Raw genomic sequence first — 24,185 nt, 5'->3', positions numbered from 1 at the left:
CCAGATGCATTACCAGTGAAAGAAATCATATTTTTACATAAACAGCAGACTGGTTAAGTGGACAAAGTACATTTCTGCACTGCTGCTGGCAACGAAAACGAAGAAAAGGTGTATCGTGGTCTAAATAAAAATTCATCAGAACAAAGCTGATAAGATTGAAGCAGGAATAGGCAGCACTTTTGGTTTTTTTAAACTGGATTCCAAGCAGGCATGACCCATCCTATTTATGTGGCCAAGTAAAAAGAGAAACAGAACCCTCCAAATAAAATACAGCTTGAAAGAAAATAACTTAAAACTTGGATATTCCATAGGAGAGAGAAATCTGGAAGCACTAAAGCCGAGATGGATCCAGACATAACAATGAGATGAGATGTCTAACCTGGATTTCTAATGCAATATGGCTGCATGACAAGGTTAGTGCAAGTATTGAGCAACTTACGTGGCGACAATGAGCATTGGGCCTCAAATAGCTACAGTGGCTTCTTTGCCAGCACTTGTAGGGACACCTGAAACACTCGGGACTTGAGAGTGAATTTACAAATTAGAGATAATTTATAGTAACACTACTGAATTTACTAAGCACAGACTTACAGAGAGAGATGAAAAGATGTTACGATATGTCCAGTTTAAATAAGAACCAAGGGAAAGGTATAGAACAAGGTGTTAGTCTCACTATCTCAAAATTATTTGGATGCTGCTGCTAATATTACTAAGAATAATGAAATCACGAATTACCATCTGTCAGATGAGCCACACAATCTGTGTACAAATCCCTTGCTTAGCTCTTGATGGAAGCTAAAGAAAGCCGCATCACCTTGCATTTCCTATGGGCCACGAGTGTGCACAAAGACAGTTACCACTGCTAAGATGACATGCAACAACCTTTTATGCTACTCGTGACCCAGGTCCACAGTTATAGATCGAAAGAAAGATCCACCAAAACCTCAGAGGGCTTTTCCACAGTGACAGCATTCATATTTATGGCACCTCTTGCATGGGATGGGGTGTTGTCTACTCTTGACTCCAATTCTGCCGAGCGCATCCATGCCTTGAGGCCTGGTAATTGCAAATGCTGATTGGGGGTGACAGGATTCTCTCTCACTTGCCTGACAGCTCCGCCAAAGCAGTCTGATACTTAACTCCAAAATCAGCTTCCAGCAAACGGGTATTGGGGAATAAAGTGAGCAAAGAGCAACAAACTAAGGCAGACGCGGATGAACAGCTCACACTGCAACACTAAATCAAACCCAAAACAGCTCGCGAAAGAAAACACTGTTTTGCATTTTTCTTCTTATTTCAACATAATTTAAAATGAATGAACCAGCTGCTTAAAAAAACTTTTTCTGTAAGTAAAGATTTGGATAATGCTTCATAATTATGCATCTCTGCCTCTAAGCTTCTGCCATTGGTTTTCTAGAGACAGTTTAATTCAGAGGTTTTTTTTTTTCCTTCTTTCTTTTTTTTTTTAAGTAGTCCATCTCCAGACTTTGTCTTTGGGAGGATTTTCATCAACACATCTGGTATGTACAATTGGTGACTGCATCTGTACAGGCCTGAAATGAGCTGAAAGGTGTGAACTTTTCTGTTTGTTCTGACGATCGCTGATTTAGAGGCCTATGTGACAGTGTAAATGTCAACTCTGCGAGCTTTTTCATGGCAGGTAGGAAAAGCAAGCAAAGAAGAATTCAGAGTAGGAAGATTTACACCAGGGAAAGGCAGGAGTGCCACAAAAGATCAGATAAAGAAGGTACATGGAGAATTATAGGGTTTTAACACCGTTTTTGCAGGGCTGTGACTATGAGGAAAAAGGAGGACAGACAGTCAAGAGAGGATTCATTATCTAAAAAAAAAAATAAAAAAATTAGGAAGTGGAGTCAGTTTTCAGAAATTCTGCTTTAAACAGAGAGAGCCACAGAAGATGTACTGCAGCAAAAGACCTTGCGCTGAGCATGACTGTGACTTTGCAACACTGATTACTGGTAGTGCTAAAAAACATGCCGGAGACTGTGAGCTACCAGAAAAATGAGCCTTTTCTGCTCTCTCAGAGAAGAAGCATATAATAATTTCATAGTTTTAGACAAGTTATTTGTGGATGGCTCTGCCTCATACGTTTTCGGTATCCATTTCGGCACTGCTGCACTCCCAAGTCAAAAGACAGGCGGTGTGTGATCTATTTGCAGGGCTAGATTCAAAAGTGATAGAAAGGACAGTTGTCTATGAGATTTGCAATCCCTGACAGTTTCTAATCATTCATCCTCAAGAGCAGTGAGGAAGAAATCTTAAACAGGCATTTTTCACTTCATCGCAAAGGACTTGGCTGAAACCACTCCACGTTACCTTTGAAACAGCTGGACAGATGCACTAGGGGCCTTCCCTGACAGAGCCTGACGTGCTGCAGAAAAACGCCTTTGGAGAGAAGCTTCTTCCTGATAAAAGAAATATGACCAACTTTATACAGCAACTTAAGAGTATATATGGTAATTTAATTGGTTGTGATATTCCTCTCTTTTGCTAAGACTCTAGACTTTATGTATTTATATATTCTGGGAAAACGGCAGAGCTATATTGTAACTAACAAGGTGTTAAATATGATTCACCGATCTACACAAACCAAATTTTGGTCTGAAATCTTGCTGGCTTTGAAAAATGAAGACCTTCATCTCCAGTGAAGCTCCATTTCTTCACAGTAGTCAAAATGTGCCAGGATGCAGCAGGAAGGAACATCTGCAGCGAACCGCTTTTGATGCAACCCAACCTCCCAATGTGTTACAGCAGGGGTAGTTCTAGCCATGCTGTTGTCTCAAGCTTCTTTTCACCAGCAAGGGACCGAATACAAAAGAATTTGCCTTCACTACATCTTAAATACACCGTCTTGTTGCCCCAGCAAGGCAGAAATCTTGCCTTACCAACTCTGTTTCAACCAATATTCCCCCCTCAAAGAAGGAATCACCTTCTGCAAATTTCAGTTAGTTAAAATGACTTTGTACAATGAACACACTACGATCTCAGCAGAGTGGAAAATGTGGTCCCGAGTTTTAAGGGTGTGTTAATTAACATGTACTGTAGGACAATGTAATTTCTTAGGTCAGACAAGTGCAGCGCTTAAAAGCCTGTGCTGAAAAAAAAAAAAGAAAACGTAAATCACAGAGCAAAGTTATTAAATCCTGCTTGGTTATCAACTGATAGCCACTGACAGCTATCAATTTAATAGCTAAATCATATGTCTGTAACAGAGGTGTTTTGTCATGGTATGAGCAACGAAAGAGAACACAGTTAATCTGCTGAATGCTCACATCATGGCCACGGTGAATTCCTCCACTTTCCTTCACTATTTAGGCTAAGTAAGGCTCTGCTTAGATGCTCACTGAGCTTGTGCTTCGTTTTGCTTTCTTTTGGTAAAGAGATAATTCTGAACTTTTTTTCTGCGTGGATGACAGGTGTGGATAACTTTCTGTTCATCCCTTGTGTAGTTAATTACAGCCATACAGAATTAGTGCGGGGCTGGCATGCTAGCAAGGGAAAAGGCTGCACGGGATCAGATCTACTGTCTTTCCCTGAGCCGTTGATCCTGCTTCTTACTTGGTTTGTGGGTAATTCACAGTAACTTCTTCATCTCTTTTATTTTCCAGTTCTACATGATTGGAGTGGAATGTAGTTACTGCAGTGACAGCACATTATTTGGGTGCCAAAAGCACAAAAATCGTTTGCGGTCCCAAATGCAACCATTTAGACAAAATTTTACTTTAAGGCCACAGACATCTATATTCTTGTCATTAAACACAGCCTAAGAGGCACCTGTGTTTCACCTTGAACGTTTTACTATGTTGACACTTCAGCTGATGCTGTAAAGCTTCCTCTGCATGTGAAAATAGATTGGAAACTTAGTGCAGTAAATAACAAAAAGGTATTAACAGCGCTGAACAAGGAGACTAATAAGAAAGAGAGCCTTGTGGCCACTAAGTAAGTTAAACCCAAGGTAAATGATAGCCTCCTCCATCATAAACCACTTCTCCCTGACTTGACAAAATGTAAACTTTCAAAATAAAAATAAAAAAAGATGAAATAAAAAGAGAGAAAAATAAATTGCTGGACTAGGAGCAATGGCAGAGCGTCACCAAGATAAGAAAAACTCTGGCTTCTCTCTCATATTAAACTAACAAACCTTTGGATGAAAGGAACATGAAAATGAACACCACTTGTGACATTTTTTGAATTCTGAAGGGCTTGCAAAGAGGTATTTAATTTCGGAAACACTGAAAGATGGGAGGTTCCCTATTCATGTCAGCCATTTTATAATCAGATCTTTCCCCACACCTAAGAAAGAGTTTTTTAAAGCCTGGGAAACGGAGGCGGGGGGGGGTCTGTTACTTTGCTCCATCTACAGCACTAATTCTAAACATCAGAGGTAGTTATAAATACAGAGATAGCGGCAAAATTGTACAGCGAGTCATGCCTGCCAAGCCATCATTCATCATAATGACATCATAACCCTGGAATGGAACAAAGTTTAAAGCTTTCATTTTTCTTTTTCTTTTTCTCCTGTCGTTGTCGTATAAAAAGAGCATTAGGCACATCTGCTTCATAGCCCCAGCTCCCCCACTGCCTGCAAGGAGAATGAATGCCTTTAGGGAAAGGACTATTAAGGAGAAGTTAAAAAAAAAAACCAGAAGAGATGAAAAGGGATGAAGCCGAAGTTGCAAGAAGTTATTTGAAATCCAAGCACACTGTTGAATCTGTTGATGGAAAAAGTCAAAGCAGGTGAAAAATGTGCTTATCTTTGATTCCTGGCAGTTGTCACTAGCATGCACTCTGAAAGGCTCGGCTGAACAAGTTTTCCCACTGCCACAGGATGGCGTTCATAAGTAATCTTCATTGTCCTATTAACTGCATCTAACTACGTCCTCTGAATAGGATGGTTTCATGGCTTGTTGTAGAACTGAGAGATGATATTCAGCTCCCTCACACCAGCACACTATTGGATGAAATCAATTAAGATCAACAGATTTATTCTGATGTAAAATCGAGCAGAAACGACAGCTTGTCCTCTCATCTGAGTTTACCTGCCTCATTCTTATCAATCTGCCTTTAGCTCTGGGGAACTGGCAAGTATCGTTGAAACGAAAGACAGCCAGAGAACAGGAGTCCATTTTCTCTGGAGAAAGAAAGGTCTGACTAACATGTATTTTTTTACATACAACTTATCACTTCTGTCCAAGGTTAAAGTAAATGCTCCTTACCACAGAGCCCAGTTGTGCAGAAAGCTTGTCCGAGATGCCTCCTGGATAGTTTTTGGCAGAAGAATCCAAGAACTCATTGACAGATGAAGACCGAGTAGTTCCAGTAATTACTCCCCCGGGTGACAATCTTTGCTCTTGTAAGAGCCGTATCCTTGAACCTAGTGTGGAAAAGACACTCCCCAACAAAAATGTTCCACAGCAAGCAGAAAGAAATTAGTCATTTGCAAATATCGTCAGTCAGCTTTTGGCACAGTGCTGGACTCACAAAAGGTAACTGTGGAAGTTGTAAAGGAGATAAGCTATGCAGTTCCCAAAAACCTTTTAAACCTTCCAAGTACTTCACAGACATAACAAATTTATCGCCCCTGAATTGCTAGGCAAATGAAAGTTATGAAAAATCTAAAAAACCCCACCCCTAGATTAATGGGCAAGGAAGAGGTGCTTAACGGTGTGTCAATGAGCTCGTTTTGTTATGGATGCTCTGATACGCACCACTGTTAGGATTCTAAGCTAATTACAATCTACCTCTCTTGGAATGTGGTGGGGAGTCTGAGCGGGGCACCTTTTCTTCTGTTATTTGTCTGAATTTCTGTGAACAAAAATCCAAAGACTTGCACCACTGCTGGAAGCACATGGACACGAGCCAGAAAGCTGAAGACACAACTAACTCACCTTTTCAAAATACATTTTTTTCGAAGTTGAAAAAATCTGGGATTTATCCCATCTATAAAACAGCATCTAAATATGAAATTAACTCACCAAAAAATCTTTTAAATATTTCTACATGACGATCTTTGCAGAAATCCAGTCATAAGAAAGGTTTAATAGTACTGTGTGTCATATCAAAGCACAAGAGCTCACAGCCTAAGAAGCCACATACGAAACCAGCAGATGAGAGGCAAAGAGACGCCCCATCCATATGCATGTTCACATACTAAATACGGTTATTTTTCTTAGCATATGCCTTTATAAAAAAGTCTCAACAGTCATCAGATGTCTCTCAGCACAGCCATTATCTACTGCTGGTTTGCAGCTGCCAGAAGAGCTGGTGTTAAGAATAGAGAAGAGCCTTAAGATCGGTGGGTTCTGTTTCAGGCACAGCAAACTACTCACTCCGGCGCTAGTAAGTAGCAGAGCCTAACCTTCGGAGGTGCAGAACTTCACACTGCCAAAACTTCCGTGGGATTTCCGATGCTCAGCATCACAAACAATCAGTCTTTGGCATAAACGTCCCTTTCCTCATTCGTAAAATACAAACAGTAACACTTACTCCACAGGACTGCTGTGAGATATAATTAATAGTTGTAAAGTACTGAGTTCCATGGATGAAAGCTGCTAATGCAAGTACAAAGCACTATCAGCTCTGAAATGTATTATACTTCTGCTATTAAAAGTTTTTAAAAGAAAAACTTATCTGTTTTCTCCCAGTATTTTTGCTTTATACATGAGCAAAAGATCTTGCACAGCAGTTCATTAAAAAAAGAATTAACAACCTATCATAATCTCACACAACCAATCTTCCCTCTGCTACTATCTTACTAAAAATGTCCATATTAAAGACAACCTTGGGGCAAGTTTTTTAAAATAAATTATTTCACACAGTCCATAAAAGAGATGATCTCTAGAAATAGGATAGTTAAATTTATTTAAACACCTATAAATGAGGCTCTAAATGAATTTAATGGCGCATAGTAAATTTAAAAGTGATTTTATGGACAGCAGAATTACCAAAATCTAGTACTATTAATGAAGTTTCCGTAACTAGTGACAAGTCGCTCACTGAAAGAACTCAGAACTGCTGAGGAATACAAACAAAGTCCTGTAAAGGAACTTCAGATACATACATATGTATCTTCAAAACCACCATGATTATATCTAAATCCTTTATCTTTAATCCTCTCCCTTCTTCTTCTTTCCTGATAAGCTAGTTAGGGTTTGGTGGGTTTTGTTGCCTCTCAGGATAAAACATCTCCAGTGTTTTAAAGACAAATAGCAATAATATTATAGTAAGTGAGGCAAGGAAGTCTTCTTTCTCACTTCAAACAAACATAGAAGCACTGGAAATGAAAATAAAATCTACACAGTTTACGATTAAATAAGTTTCTTCAGAAAGTTCCTCCCTGCTGTAGCACTACGATGCCACAATATGTGTAGAAGCCTTTTCTTGTCCACTGGGAAATCAGTATTTATTGATTATTTCAGGATACAGAATTACTTGAAATGATGAACTGGTGAATTTTACACTCTCCTTCATTAACATTTTCCGACATTTTTGCCCTCCCTTCCGCTACTTTTATTTGCAGCCTTCAGAGCCACACAGAAGGTCATGAATATTGGCTCTGTGCTGATTAACCCTCCTGTTGCAACGGATCTAACCAAGACGGCCATAAACCATGGAGGCTCTTGGAGTCAGAGGACAGAGTTCACATAAATGAGCTGCTTGTTAGTCCATGTTGCACAACAACTTACTACTGTAATGCCTGTTTCCGATTTCTTTTTGTCCAGTATTTTAGAGATCACATTCTGCTTCCATCCCAGCTGGTAACCTGCTCTGTTTGGAATAAATTCAAGGGTTACAGCTGAGTTCTCACAATATGTTAAGCCAACCCTAGTTATGCTCCCTCTGACAAGAGTAGTCCTCCTTTCATCCTCCACAGGCAGCCATAAAGCTCTCCTCCCACACCCTTCCCTCCATGAGCCAAATCTATAGCTGCGTGATGCGTTTGATCAAAGCAGCAATCTCTCTGAAAGTTGGTTTTTTTTTTTTTCTCCTAAGTTAGTTTTTTGATGGAAACGTACCCTGATCCAGATTACACAGGACTGCACAATCAGAGGACTGCGAGCAATGGGCAAACTAAGAAGAGAGAGGCAGAAGAGGTAAGATGGGCCTGACCCCTTTTTGCAGCAGCATGCCCTTGGAAGAGCTGGAAGTGATCATGAGGTTCCAGCCTTAGTCATTCAAGGGCTAAAAGGCTTCTGTTGAACCCACTACCAATCATTTGAGTTTACCCCACAATGAGTAGCCCCAAAAGTGTTTGGAGTGGATTTCTAAGTTGCCTTGACTCATCTTACTATCCTGGTCTTCATATACCTCTTCGTGCTTCTGGCTATCGAGGGGAAGAGTAGAGTAAGGTCTCAGTGCCAAGCCATTTTTCTGTTGCTCGACAAAGCTGTCAGCCACAGACACACATCTCACTTGTGACTCTTCTGGGATGAACGGGAGGTCCCTCAGCCCAAAAAGCACCCACAGAAGAGTCAAGCAACTCACTTTCTGCGTATTATTGCCTCAGGGCACACAGTGATGTAAAGTACCTGGAAAGATCTCCATTAAAGATTCCGATCCCAGGGAGGAATCAGCCCAGGAGACTCATCACAGAGAAGCACACGGAGTTTTCAGAGACAAGCAGTCTCACAGGTTGCATCATTCAGAGATTTCAATTCTTGTAACAAATAAGTAAGAATACTCTACTGACAAAACCAGCAGTAGCATGTGCCCAGACACCGTACCTGCTCCTGCTCTGCTGTTCAAGTCTCGAATGCTGTCAAAAACTGCAGGTGACTCCAAACCCAGGTATGCCTTTACGAGGAAACTCAGCTCTGTGAATGCTTCATCCACTTCATCTGCAGAAAGGGATATGCATTTCATGGTGGAGAGAAAGGACACATAGTAAAAAAAAAAAACAAGCTTTCATCAGTAAGAAGTTACAAATCACAGAAATTTGACAGTGAAATGCATTCTTCACTCATCCAGCTTCTCTCTTTGGGAGAAAAGTCTTCACCTTCATAAATACCGCATTCAAGAAAATAATCTGAAATTCATCTCAGTTGCTGCACTCACCTAAATACCCTCCTTCTGCAGTTTGGTTTACTGTGTTTTATTTCTTTAATGATATATTTAAATTGTAAGCTCCATATGCCCTTGACAATAACAACAAATTCAGTATTTCATACCACAATGATACATTTCACCTTCACTGTGGTGAACCACAAAAATCACCTCCACAAAAGGTGGAGAACAAACTAGAAATTCTAGGATTCTTCTCTACCACCTGCTATCCTCAATTCCTAAATATCAAGAAGCAAATACTTGTTTCAATGAAATATCTACCACCCTCACATTCCTTGTTTCAGGCTGGGGGACTTGAGCGAGTTACTAAGCAGAAGAGCCCTACGAGGAAAAGCTTTGCAGCAGACTCTTCTTTCCAGTGGGATACTGCCAGGCTGCACATCAGCTGTCATTTCAACACTCGAAAAAAGCCTATCCTGCCCAGAGATCATTAGGTCTTTTGTTAGACCAAAAGCACCTCTGAACTCTGCCCAGAAACCGACAATTAGCGCAGATCAGTGCAATATTCTCGTAGGAGACAGTATTTAACAAATTCAACAGTTGGTTCGCTTTCTAGATGGGCTTAAAGCACAACTTGGACGTAGCAGAGTAATTCAGTCCTGACAGATCTCCAGAGCTTTTGGATTCCTGGGACAAGAATTAACTGGGAAAATCAATTAAGGGATGGTTTGAACTATTGTGATGATCATCAAACCATTTGTCATCATTAGTTTAATATTTGCCAGTGGCTTTGTTTACATAGCAGTTTCGGTCCATCTATCAGTGTGACACTAGAAGTCAGATTTATAGTATGAACGAGATTAACTTACCTGTGTTGACTACTGCATCAAAGTATCCTGGAAAATCCTGACTTATTTTGAGGTACATGTCCACTCTGGAGACTGCCTCTTCAATCTCTGGCCTGCTGAATAACCCTTTCCTCCGCAGATGTCCCTCATATTTTTCTTTGTCCGTTGGTACTAGCAGGATATATCTGGGTTTAAAGTAGGTATTTTTCAAGCTACGCACACCCTTTAAAATTAAGCAGAGAAACGCAATGTTTTGCTCCTGAAACTGAGTGCCTGGTGAACTCGTAGCTGAGTTTAGGACAACTCTGTATTTATGACAAATTACTGTGAAAGCAGTACTGGAACCCTGTATCCAATCTACAGGTTTCAAGATCTAGTGTCTGACTTTCAAAAATAGGCAAGTTCAAGGTGAAGTGCCCTAAAGCTACATATAGAAAGCATTACAGGAATAGCACACCTTCACTCTAAACACACTTTTGAAAGACTCCTTTCAGTCAAGTTCCACAGTGATTTAAAGCATCATGCTTCTCATACCCACCAGTTAACAGCTTTTCCTCCTGCTCCATCCTTTCTACCACATCAGGACTTTAGTTATTCTAAACGTGCCTATCACACCGTTGTGCTGACACACAGCACAACTTCTCTGCCTCACCACCTTGGCCTTAGCTTTCCTCTATGAACAAACTGACCATTTTCTCCTCAGCTGCTATACGTTTCTAAATGAAAACGTGCAGCTTCATCGAGATGCGGGCAAATCTGTTTTGCCAGAGCAGCTTGCGGTGTTACCCCCTCCCAAAACCGGGCATACCCACAGCTCCCCAGCAGAGACATGATGTGCACATTCTTCATCTGTTACACTGTCGTCAGCCGTCTTGTCTTGAACCATTTTTATCACCAGTAAACCACCCTGAATAGGACTCTTAGTACAGCAGACTAGGAAACATTTGCATGTGCCTTGCATCAACTGCGCCATAAGGACAACAGCTCTGGTTGGCACTAATTGACAGCTGGGGACTGCAAACACCTATAATCATTTCAGCTAGAACTGCAAAAGGAGACCTGTCTGCATGCTAGGACTTAAAGACAAGGTCTTACTAAATGATGCAGGTAATGGCATCAACCCTGAATTTCCAGTAGATCTCCTTTGCACCAGCTCACACTTTGAAGAATCTTTGCTCTCTCCCTCTCGCTCTATCTACACATAAACCAGAATATTGTAACCGTGTAGCCCTGCAAGATGGTATTGCCATTGCCACAAGATCTGGACTGAGTTTTCAAGATTTGAGGACAGAGGCTTGTCCTGCTCGCTCTGAACTTTTCTTGATTTGGCTGTAACTTTGTTTTACTTGGCTCAGCTGTGACAGCAATTTCTCTTGTTGACCAGGTGTCTGTATCTAATTGGTTTACTTTTGTTTATCTTTGTGAGGTGCAACCACAGTTTTATGCAAACAGCAGTAACAAGCAGTCATTCCAGGTAGAATGAGATGTTGATGACTCAACGTAATAACATCACCTAGATAAATACAGGCCTGGCATGACAGCAAAGACCTGGAGAAGCAGAAACACGGGACACAATGCACAGGCACGGGATGACAAGAGATGGGGCAGAGCCTTGACACTAGACACCTCACAGCTATCAACATCTCAGCAATGGTGAGTCAAAACACAAAGGCCTGGAGCTGGACAAAGCTGGTTTTAAGGGCAACAAGAAGAAGTAGTATCTAACATACATAAAGGGAACCACATATTATAAGTTCTCGGATCAGAAATAGCGTGGCCAGCAGGAGCCAGGAGGTGGTCGTGCTCCTGTACTGGGCACTGGTGAGGCTGCTCCTCGAATGGTGGGTGCAGTTTGGGGCCCCTCCCTGCAAGAAGGACATGGAGGTGCTGGAGCGTGTCCAGAGAAGGGCAACGGAGCTGGTGAGGGGTCTGGAGAACAGGTCTGTGAGGAGCGGCTGAGGGAACTGGGGGTGTTCAGCCTGGAGAAGAGGAGGCTGAGGGGAGACCTCATCGCTCTCTGCAACTGCCTGAGAGGAGGTTGTGGTGAGGTGGGGGTTGGTCTCTTCTGCCAAGTAACAAGCGTTAGGATGAGATGAAATTGCCTTGAGTCGCGCCAGGGAGGTTTAGATTGGCCATGAGGAAAAATTTCTTCACTGAAAGGTTTGTCAAGCACTGGAACAGGCTGCCCAGGGAAGTGGTGGGGTCACCATCCCTGGAGGGATTTAAAAGACATGTAGACGTGGCACGTAGGGTCGTGGTTTAGTGGTGGACTTGGCAGTGCTGGGTTACCGGTTGGACTTGATGATATTAAAGGTCTTTTCCAATCTAAATGATTCTGTGATTATGGATTCATACGTAACCTGGAGCTGCAGACCAGCAAAGAATGAGAAAGGTGTAAACATGTGATAGCAAACATATCCAAATGACCCCAACAGGATCCTGGGAGGAGAAAGAAGAAACTACCAACATTAATATCCTCCCAGCAAAGGGCTCAGATACTGGCAATCTGCTGTGACAACCCCCCACCCTCACCCCAAGGACAACACCAGAGGGAAACCACTGACCTTAGAACCCAAAGGAGCAGTGAAAGGGTGAGCATAACAGCAGCAACACAGAAACCAAGAAGCATACGTTACAGTTTTAATTGTATTACTATTATTATCGGGACTTTTTCACTGTGTAAGTACTCTTAATGCACTGTTATTCTTTTTCTGTAATAATTAGACCTAGACTAATGATGATTCTCAAATTAGACAGTTAAGAATTCCATCATACTAACAATAAATTCTTGGCTTTGCTTTTATATATGTGACCATATATATAAAAATGATCATTTTGGGTGTTTAATGTTCATTGTGAAAAAAACCCCAAACAGGCCAACAACCATCGTAGTGTCTCGTGACGAACAATTACCCAAAGCTAAGCGAGACCATGCACATTATTGCACTGTGATAAATGTAGGGAAGCTTACTTCATTTTCATTGAAGCATGATACACCTTCTCCACTGAAGTGGGTAGGAAAAGAGAGGGACTAATATGTCGAATCTGAGCACTGCTCATTACTTCATCAGAACTGACCATCACATCCTTAAAGCTGGGGTCCTCCAGAATACCAAAAATACAGTCAAACACCAGCAGAATCATGCAAAACCCAACAATAGGCTGAATACTTACTCCATTATTTTTTTTTTTCTTGGTTGCAGCGTTCTAAGTCTGGAACAGTACTTTGAGCAATTCTAAAAATTTCAGGGGGCGATTCTGGGGAAAATCCTATTCACTTTGGTGAAAACTAAAGGGGAGAATATGGGGCACAGAAATCTTTGCATCCAGCTATGTGACCCCCTACTTTCAGCTGGGCTTCTAATTATTCAGGTATCAGACAACCAGCAAAAAGCAGACCCCCATTCCAGCCTAGTAACACCCTCCTCACCTGAAGCTGCATCAGGAATGAGTTCTCTTTCTGATCAAGAAATAACATAACACATTATTGATATGTCCCAGAACTATTTAGGAATAGGAAGGCAGCCTGTTAATAGCGTGGGATGAGCAGGGAGGAAAAAAAAGGAAGAGATACAGAAAGTTTCTGGTGTGCCCAATAAATTTGTTGCCTGATAGGAAATAAAGAGACTATAAGGAAAGTGACTTTAAAATAAAGAATGGGAGAACACAGGAGTTGACAGTTTGAAACCAAAGAGATATTTGGGAAAATAAAAAAAAAGGAGTATCTCAATTTCTTCAGTTACCAGCACAGGGTTACAGAAAAGATGTGACTAGAATTAGATCCTACTTCCCTTGACTCCCCAGCCTGAATGAGAGGATAATCAGTAATGAGTGCAATGGAGAGTGGTCTTTGCCAGGAGACAAGGTGTACTTACATTTCTGGAAGCATAATGAGACACATTAGCCACTCTGCCACTACACCCTTGGTTGGAATGTGCTCTGCAGATACTGGTGGCTACACAAGCAAAGGGAAAGCGCTGCAAACGTGCTTCCTCCAACACAGAACCCTGTGTCAGAATTGCAGCAGCTTCACTAAGGGGAAGTGTAGGCTCAGCAAGACTTAACTTTTCAGATTTGTGTCAGTCCCCTTTATCAGTGAAAGATATACTCGCGATTAAAGGGAATGAACAGCTCTAAATTTTTAGTCTGAGCCCACAGACCACAATTACAATTTCTTTTAATAGTGCTAAATCACTTTTGTTACGAGCCTCATAGAAGATAATGGACTTTGATAACTTCTATCGAGATACATAACTCACCATTATTGTTTCTCATCTGCTAGCAGAGTCCACAGCGATACAAGACTGTGCATAATTACTATGTGATCTCGAAACTTCAGTGACAAAGGAGTTTCTTAGCTCTCTGTCCATGACCGTAGCTTCAGTAATACCCAGTAAAAGTTATGGTCGCTGCCTATGTCACTGGGTTAACCTCCTTATGAATAAAAATGACGTTCCATTAAGTTCTTCCTCCTAAATTATTTGGTAACACATCTATTTTGTGAAGAATTGACAGCTTTAAACGGCACCCCATGCCATCGTATTTAATCTTCTCCTATTTTTTTTTTCCTTTGTAAATTTAAGATCTGTCTGGCAAGACAACAAACATGCTCGATGCCTATTGCAATCGGCGGAGGCTGAGAGTCATGCACGGTTCTCGCAAGGCTGAGGAAAAAGAGGAAATGGAACTACACAGAGATTAAGTTATTAATTTGCTGTTTAATATCAGTCAAGTAACAGGCATTTAAGAGCAGGATTGCAGCATTAAAAGGTGAACCATTTGAGCAAGGAGCTACTAATTGTTTAGCACTGATGTGGTGCTATTCTGTTATTTGTACGTTTATATGCAATCCAGCAAATGTGTACGGATTTATTTGGGCCAAAGGGGACTAAAACTCTTTATGAACACCAAGATTCTTAACTGAAAACTAGTTTTTCGATCATCAGTTTCACAAACAAAATAATCATCCTAAGATTAATTAAATTTAGTATCAAATTTTGCCCAAGTCTTCCTAGTCATTCCCCTAACTGGGGACGCACAGCTTGGGATACTACACTAGCACCTCAGCCTCCTACATTTCTTTTTTATATCTATTATATTTTTCCCCATCAGACATGGAACGTAGTAGTGTCTGTTAACTTGTAGTAATCCCCGGGAGGCAGAGCTGAGCCCTACAAATGCAGTAAACCCAGCAACACTCAGTATCACATTCTGGGCGCTCTGTAAAGCTTCTCATTTTGGAAAGCTCATAGAGATGGAGCTTATTTTATAGAAAGAATTTGGAAGGAAATGTAGCGTGCCTTTCCTTCTTGTCACCTCAACCCCTAGCTAGTAAATCTTGATCTAAAATAATGAGAAGTACATAATTAGAGAATTAGCTAGAAAGTTATTCTTTTGGGATTCCAATAGATAGGTTTTGACACTTTGTTTGTGACCTAGTTTCCTAACGCAGCAGGACTTCTGAGATTCTGCCATCTGTGCGTGTGCACCTGACAAATCTCAGAGAGGGCAAAGTAATCCCTCAAAGAGATTGCATCTTTTAATAGTTCTGCCCAAAATCTTGCCTCAGGCCTGCACGCATTGCTTCATCAGCAAAGGAGAAACATGGCGGGTTTTTAGGGGTGATCAGCAGGCGTGCAGCTCTCAACTAGTCCCACCATAAGCTGCAGACGGGTGGAAAGCACGCGGTTGCAAAGCTGAGGACACTGTAATGGAAATTATGGGGAATATGGTGGGGAGATGAGGCTGCTGAAGATTGAAAAAATAGGTCAGGAAATTTTAAGAAGCCAGGAGAAGGATCCATCTCACTAAATCGGGGTGTCTGTAAAGGGAGTGGTGTAGTTTACCCAGAGAAAGTGGAGAGCTACTTGATACAGGCAGTGGAGTTAACAACGCAGTTCATCTGACCAAACCCCTGTACCCCCAGTGACTGTAATGTAGCCCACACAACCAGTTCAAAGGTGCCACTGGCAGCTGTAGGCTGGGCAGAAGGCCACGGGATGTCTCCCACCTCACTGTGTCTCGGCAGCTGGAACAAACCTTAGTCAAACTGCATGAATTCCTCCCCAGGACAGTTCTCACAGAACCACTCACTCAAAAATGATTAGGCAATAAGTAATCCTTACCTCTATTTCTAAGTCAACACAGGTTGCAAGACCCTCTCTGGCAATTGATTCTACAGTGTCTCTTCCAAGTCCGTAGTAATAGCCACTGTATTTATAGGTTGCTATAAACTTCCCCTGAAATTCAAAACAGCAGGTATAAGGAGAAAGGAAATATTTTAAGGAAAACCCAGCTTCCTTAAAGGAGCATAATCACTCTGGATTTCCTTGCTTTCTCTCCCTACAAAGTTTCTCCCCGCCTGAATCATCAACGATAATGAGGCCAATGGTAGCACAAAATTTGCAGAGGAGAGCACATAGTCAGTCCTGCAGGGTACGGGCTTGTACATTGTTCATGGATAATAAAACACCAGTGTCTTGGAAACAAGCTGCTGACAGGTTACAGCTTTCATTGGTTATTCATTCACACTGTAAAGAAAGGAAGATCTAAAGCAAGGAGCATCCTTCTTTTGACGTTACATCAAACCATATGGGCATGCCATATAAAATAGACGATGCCAAAGAAAAGAGAGGACAGAAGCAAATCGGCAAGGAGAATGTATAATTGGCCAAGGAATTTCAAAGTTAAAACCTGACAACTGAAACTTTGGTTCCCAGGAGTATGTCTAGAGAGATGCAAGCAGATTGTATTCTTTTAAAATTAAACTACTTGATTACTGTGAGTTGTCATTAAAGACCAGATCAGTTGCTTAAGACTGTGTTGGCTCCCCCATTTGTGTATGTACAAATAATGAGCTCTGTTGTGGCTTTTCAAGCCAAATTTTTATTGCAGGCAGCAAAAGGCATTAGAAACAGTAGCTGGAGGCACACTGCCTTCAGAGAGAAACACAATGCCTTGAGGGTGAATTTGCTAAACTTTAAAAGACTGCATTCCCTGCAGGGTTGCCAGGAGATTTTGAGGAAAAAAAAAAAAAAAGGAAGAAAGAAAAAAAACCCCAAAAGATGGCAGCTATTTCAAGGGGTTTTATTTTCTGTACACACACTAGATATTTGCATATGATGATCAGAGGGCTAGAGTACCTCCCTTGTGAGGACAGGCTGAGGGAGTTGGGGGTGTTCAGCCTGGAGAAGGCTCCAGGGGGACCTTAGAGCGGCCTCCCAGTGCTGAAAGGGGGCTACAGGGAAGGTGGGGAGGGACTCTGGATCAGGGAGGGGAGTGATAGGACAAAGTATAATGGTTTCAAAGTGAAAGATGGGAGATTTAGGTGAGGTATTAGGGAGAAATTTTTCCCTATGAGGGTGGTGGGACACTGGCACAGGCTGCCCAGAGAAGCTGTGGCTGCCCCCTCCCTGGCAGGGCTCAAGGCCAGGCTGGATGGGGCTGGGAGCAAACTGGTCTGGTGGGAGGTGTCCCTGCCCGTGGTGGGGGGGTTGGAACTGGATGGTCTTTGAGGTCCCTTCCAACCCAAACCATTCTGTGATTCTATGATTCTTTGATAGAGAAGAAATTTTAGTTCTACATTATCCTACTGTTTAAAGATTTCTACTGATCACTACGCCCATTTAATGGTTTCTATATTTGTACAGAAGAAAAGACAGCATAAATACAGAATGAATTAACTTAAACCACATAACTGTGAGTGAATAAGCATGCACATATAGACACAAACTTAATATAAATTAAAAAAACCCCCACAACAATCAGACCTGGACAGAAAAGTTGAGTTTATTCTGGGTGTAGGAAATAGGCCTACTAGGATACTAGTCAGGTACTTACTGTGTTCACCATTTTGTCAAATGCTTCTTGAGAAACGAAATAGTAATCAAGTCTGTTTTCTTCACCAAAGTAAGCTGCCCTGGTAGTGTGACAGGGACTGGAAGATATATGGTATAATAAAGAAATAACCTGTTTTCAATCATGGAAGCAGCTATGGAATAGGAGAGGGGGAAAGGGAAAATACTACAAATCATTTTATTTTTAAGAAGAGAAGAAATATGAGAAATATAAAGAGGTGCAAATCATACCACTAATGCCACATATTTGAAAGATTAACCCATAAATACAAAAAAAAAAGTTTAAATGTAACATTACATTTTGGCTATAAATTCCCCCCAACCCAGGATAGCCTGAACTGAAGCTGTCAGGGTACCCCGTAATGGAGAAATGATGAAACCATTTTTTTCCCAGTTATGTCAGCTTGTGGATGATATAAAGTAGAATCCTAAATATGGAAAAGGATACTAGGAGTTAGGCTGAACTGTGAGGTTAAGAAAGAGATATAAAGACCAATCTTTAAATAGAACCCTAATAGTGAGGGGAGAAACAATCCTGAAACGAAGGAGATAAGTGGGATACAAGGCAGGAAAAGTAATTGCCTGCCACCACATAAGGTCAGTTGGATAAGCCTCAGATACGTGAGCTTACTACCAGGATGAAACACGAAAAAAAACACCCCCACAAACACAAACAAAACCAAAAAACCCCAGCTAAGTCAATGCATGCAACCATTTTAGGCTAAAGTATGCAGTGCCCTGTGTTCTATCTTGGGAAATTATACTTTGCTACTTGTGCCTGCTTTAATTTTGTTTGTAATTTTTACGTTGCAGGTAACAGGAACAAAAGTGGAACGTGGAGCTTTGGCATCGATTCACACCGACAACATTTTAACACTTTGACTTCTGCAGCCTGAAAAATACGGCAAAGAATACAGCACCAACTAGCAAGGCACCTGCCAGGCCAGTTGTGCTCGTTTATTCAAGGTAGCCAAGTTACAAACCATGAAGAAGTTTAGCTTATAGTGCAGAGCTTGACACATCTTAACTATCATGGCATTACAGGGTGCCACTTCTTTTTTTTTTTTTTTTAATCAGCAAGCTGTGGCAAATGAGAACGCTGTGTTACACATGGACTCTGTAAAATTTCACATCAAAGGCCTGATTTTCTTTAAGAGATTACGAACGCATCAGCTTTAAAGGTCATTCCTGAGCACTAGCCAGATGGTTTGAGGGTCCAATTTCACTTTATTTTTTGAAATACTTTTAAACATTACAACCCTTTTTAATTGCAAGGCCATGTTTACATTCAAACTGCCAGAGTATCTTGCATCAAATACATTTTTAATGAGTGGAATGTTTGAAATTTAAAAGTGTAAGCCATAAAAGTGCTTAAACCTCCACTGAATAATTAAAATACAACTCTGCTTTATGGTTGCAATTTTCTGCTCTGTTAAGATTCTGTCTCTCTCCCTTTTTTTTTTTTTTCCCCCTCTCATGCCTAAAACTTTTAGGAAATAAAATACCCAGTATAAAAACAATGCTCTTAAAAAACAACTAGTGCTTGGAAAATTTCAACTGGCATTCAATTAATTTGCGATTTCCAATCTAGTCTTTCAAAACACAGGAGTCGCTTTAAAGAAAGGCAAAAACTCAACTTCCCAGTCACACAACCTTCACAGAGCTTTTCTTCAAATGTCCTTTCAGCTTGCCAGTTTAATGATCTGATCCAGCAAGCGGCTACAGCCTCAGTACAGAGCAGACATACATGCAGGCTCCTTCACCACGGTGTATGACGTTAAAGAAGGCTACTACTAGTCATCGTGTCGCCGTGCAGAGCATGGTCCTGTGATGCTAAGAACTCTGAGGAATCATTCTCACATAGGCACGTGCCCACGGTGCCTTTCTTAAAACTCACCACTTCAGTCCCTAAAAGGGCGCAAATACAGACCCAGGTCCTGTCGTGGCAAATGCTATACAGGGGAAACTATGGCCAAAGACTCGTTGTAAAAAGAATGGATGCATTTGTGTAACAAAAAATGTGAGAAAAAAAGAGGAGAGACAATATAACAGGAATATGGGCCAGTGCTGAATAGTGTTTGCTACAGGACCTATGAAAGTTAGGTACTGTAAAGAGCGGAATGGGTGGACAAGAGGAACAGCTTGCACCACCTAACACCTAGGGGTGGTCTAACTTAGCCAGACTCCCTATCAACTGTGCGCTGAAAACAGGTAGGTACCTCATGGAAGTGACTCACAAAGGCTGAGTCTCCCTTGGAAAGAGATACTTTCTCTCCACTAAACACACAGGGAGCCCGAGGCGGTAAGGATCATCGTTCAGGCCTCTCAGACAGGGAGAATTAGTCCTCCCAGCAGGTGGTGAAGTCTGAAAGGTGCCATTTGCTTTGATAACACTACTCACAGGATAATAAACTGGTCCAGCAATTGCACTTGCTTCCTTTCCGAGCTTCTGGATGCAGTCTGCACGTGCATGCTAATGTGTTTATGTGCAGGTACATTACAAAAATTAAGAGAAATGCATCCATATCTAAACAGATGCTTGGGTTGAGGGGCATTAGTGAGCACAGATAGAACAGATCAATAAAAGGAGCACTAAATGACACGTTTTTGTTGGTTTGTTTGTTTGCTGTTCACCTTTGAAAAGAACACAATAATTTAAATAGCTTTTCTTTTAAGGAAGTGTTTGATGACTTCAGGCAATCAAGCCCTGGGAAGAGATAAAATGCAGAGCAATGAACATTTATTGGTTGTCTTTAACTTTTAACTTCTTTGAAGAAAAAAAAAAAAAACCCAAACGAAAAAACCCAAAAGGCAAACCAGCAGCATTTCTAGTCTTGATCACTTGATGTTCTTTTGAACTTGTGGAGCAAACTTACCCGTATCTGAAGAAATTGTTGAACTGTCTGCAGATCTTATGAGTAAGCTCTCTCTTACCACAGGCTACAGGGCCAACTAGTACCAGCATGGGGTAGGGAGAATCAAGACTAGGTAAAGTGCTACAAGAAAGGAAAACAAGGAGCCATTACGTTACCTACAAATGAAGTCTTCAGAAACTTTGTGTAAAGCTTCTGCAGAGACTTTATCGTCATTTCAACTAATCTCACCTGTCTATCACACTATTCCCATTGATCACAGTGTAGATAAAAATCAGAAGCGTGTGCTCAGTTTGATATGCTCTAAACATAAAAATAGCACAAAATACTGCATTAAAGACCCCTGGGTCTCTTTTGCAAAAGGAATAATGTTACGTCTACTATAATCTTTTCTGACTTGTAGCCTTTTCTAAAGCTCCCTCTGCAGTTACGGTGTTGCTGGGATTTGTTTAAGAGTTTTCCAAGTCTATTGCCAGAGATGATAATATTTTAATGATCAGGAAAAGAGACGACTAGCAGGAACCTGGACTCAGTCTTACAAACCTTTACACACTCCTGCATGCAATCTTGCTGACTTCCATGGCCTCGCCAGATGAAGGTGGCAATTTGTAAAGATCTCTTCTATTCAGTACAATGAAAACCACTACGATCCTTAAACTCCACTGAACACAAATAGCACCACAATAAAAGAACCCAAAGTGCTGCAAAAATACAAAGCTCCCCATTTGCTCCATGCTGAGCAGTTGGTTAGATCCTCAGATTTCCACTTCCAGCTGTAAATACTAGAATGAAAAGCATTTCTGCACTTCTGAGTGTCCGGCAATTTATTTAGACAGATAAAATGGAATTCAACTTCGGATTCTCATTTTTAAATCTTGGCTAGATCCGATAATATGACAGAAATAGTTGAAATAATTTCAACCCCCCTCATTTTTAACTAATAAATAGCTTTAAATAAATTTAAATTTTTAAGTGGAAGAAAGCTACCCATGCGCGTTTAGCTTCCATTTAATGTGATCTAAACCAAGTGACCACAAATACCTGAAGGCAGAGGATATGCCTTTTACCTCTTCTCTTACAAGTCACTAACTCTAGAACAAGTAATGATACCCATCCAACACAAGCATGGAGGAAAAACATTTCAAAGTAATGGCTTTACTCCTACTTTCAGTTCAGCAAACCAGCTCTATTATCTACCAGACTATACGTATCTAATGGGACTTGATGCTTCAGAAGCACTGAGATAATAATGCAATTCAGTCTCCTGACTCTCCTATCGAGGTCTATCCTCACAGAAGAAATACAGATACACCCAATAAATTAAGGGACTGGCTCAAGTCTGTACATATGTGCTGATATTAAACTGTGAAATGAACCCAGATCCCGGTTCAGTGCTCCATCCACTGGACTATTTTAAAGCAAGACAGGAGCAGAACCCGTGGGAGGTTTAAGGATTTTTTACTTACTGTGCTGATCGGTGACCTGTACAAAACATTAGACACCATTAGTACGATACATTAAAAATACCAGAGAATGTAAAAATACATTTTAAAAATCCTTATCTGAATCTGTTAGCTTGTGTCATTCTGTTCAATTCAAGAAACACCTTCTTCCTCTCGTGATTATTTGAGCTGTTCGGACTGTCCTTCCCTTTTCTGACATTTGTGGTAAGGAAAAGACCAGTTTAGGACAACATGATCCCGGGAGGTGTGAGTGACAGTGTGGATACTGCAAGTGCCTTGTTATAAATGAACCTTTTCAAAGACGGGAATTCCATGAAAACCGCTCGGTGACTAGAGATTCAAAATTTATCAAGAAGTAGCAGAAAGGTTCTTTTTCTTGCTCAAGGTCATGCCTTTCGTGAACAACGATGCCAAGGCAGGTCTGTGAAGACAGAACCTGTATCTTCCACACAGTTTTAATATATTCCTTCTCCATGCACAGACCCTGTTACGTGCTTGCATATTGCAGAATTCCTTTTCTTTTACACGGAAGTGTTATATCCAGTAATGATGCAACGTATCATTACTTGACAAGATGATACGCAGAATTCAAATTCTCTTCAATAAATTTCCGTTGCTTAAATTCCTCACATCCTCAAATTCCTTGGATTTATTATTTCAACAAAAGAACACGGAGAACATTTCCATAATACTAGCTTTGATGACATCATCACTTACTGGTTCTCAAAAGATAAACTAAAAGTTTTGGTTTTCCTCCAACTTGTAAGTGGTATCTTGTAAAGAGCTCTTGGCTCATTTAACGTCCATCTTTCAACTGTCTTTGTCTTTGGCGAGCACAGTAATACACCGCTGTGCAAGATTAATAGATTTCAAGGCCAGGAGGGACTACTGTGATCATCTAAGTCAGACTCCCCTCATCACACTGGCTACAGGATTTCCCTGAGTCAGTTCTTGTTTCAAGCCTGATACCTGGGGTTCCGTTAGAGCATATTTTAATTAAAAACGTTCCAGTTGTGGAGAATTCTTGGTGCTCTTGGTAAATTGTTCCAATGGTTAATTACTTTCATTGTCAAAAATAATCATGCTCTATTTCGTCTCTGAATGAACTTATCCTCAATAGCCAGATAGCAAGTCTCATCGTGCACTTGCCCAACAGACTGAAGAGCCCTCTGTTATTAAATTTCTGCTCCCCATGTAGCAGTTACAACTATGATGAAGCTCCCTTTTGAAATGCCATGTGCATTTCTGGTAGGGGAAAAATACACATCGTATTGTTCAGTGGTGTGTTACCACGTAATTAAAGATAGAATCACAAGGCACACGGAGAGAGGGAACGGCATAAGAAACTTCATGTTTTCCGACTGCAGAGTATGCCACAGTGTAACTTTTTGCTTTGTTTTCTGGCTTTATTTTTAATAGAGATATTACTAAAAACAGAATGAATTATAATCTCATCTAAAAAGATAGACGCAAATGAACTACGGAATCTGGTTCCAATAAGCATTTTATAGTGCAGAAGACTCTCGTGCATCATCATTAGGAAGATTTCATTAATGACTGTGTTGTGTGCTTTCCAGCTGAGCACGGGCAAACATTCAAAGCATCGTTAACAATTTTGGTCCGTACCATAAACGCTGGTCTGCATGTTTATATGTTTGTGTATGCAATACCTCTGACAGAAGACAGAATTGTTTCTTTCCAGCAAGGAAGACACACATACACAAGCCAGTAAACAAATATTTAAATAGTGCCTATGCTGCATTGGAAGAAATCCATGCCTTTAGGTAAAACTATTGTGCTGCCTTTTTTTTTTAATTTTATTTTTTTTAAAGAAATCTCCAATCCTACAAAACAGTAAATAAATCTTTTTCTTAATAGGTTGTTAAGAATTCTCAGAGCTATTACCCTCACTGGGACGGCTCCTGTCTTTCATCGACAGTCCCAGAAAACGTTAAGACTCACAAAAAAGATACTCTAAAAATATCAATTCCTGAGTTGCTAAATGATGGATCTAGAATCAGGTTACTCCGAAATGGTGCTAAAACAGGGCGTGGGGCACAAAAGTTGATCTGAGTGCCCACTGTAGCCAATATAGTAATAAACCACCTATTTATCTTTCAT

At 40.9% G+C, this 24,185-nt stretch overlaps 1 protein-coding gene across 1 annotated transcript in view; it reads right to left on the bottom strand.

Annotated features, from left to right (window-relative positions):
* The window catches only part of LRGUK (leucine rich repeats and guanylate kinase domain containing), a 51,440-nt gene that overhangs the window by 9,838 nt on the left and 17,417 nt on the right, over positions 1 to 24,185 (bottom strand). The window contains exons 11-17 of the mRNA XM_086462495.1: positions 20,605 to 20,724; positions 17,712 to 17,808; positions 15,998 to 16,111; positions 9,894 to 10,095; positions 8,745 to 8,858; positions 5,238 to 5,395; positions 2,338 to 2,426 (exon numbers count right to left, since the gene is read on the bottom strand). Of these exons, the coding sequence (XP_086318621.1) occupies positions 2,338 to 2,426; positions 5,238 to 5,395; positions 8,745 to 8,858; positions 9,894 to 10,095; positions 15,998 to 16,111; positions 17,712 to 17,808; positions 20,605 to 20,724 (894 nt within the window). The remainder of the gene's footprint in view (positions 1 to 2,337; positions 2,427 to 5,237; positions 5,396 to 8,744; positions 8,859 to 9,893; positions 10,096 to 15,997; positions 16,112 to 17,711; positions 17,809 to 20,604; positions 20,725 to 24,185) is intronic.

This window comes from Leptosomus discolor, chromosome 1 (assembly GCF_034619465.1).
Source record: "Leptosomus discolor isolate bLepDis1 chromosome 1, bLepDis1.hap2, whole genome shotgun sequence".
Taxonomy (NCBI): Eukaryota; Metazoa; Chordata; class Aves; order Leptosomiformes; family Leptosomidae; genus Leptosomus; species Leptosomus discolor.
The sequence above is the reverse complement of the archived record's forward strand: the minus strand, read 5'-3'. Positions and strand labels throughout refer to the sequence as shown.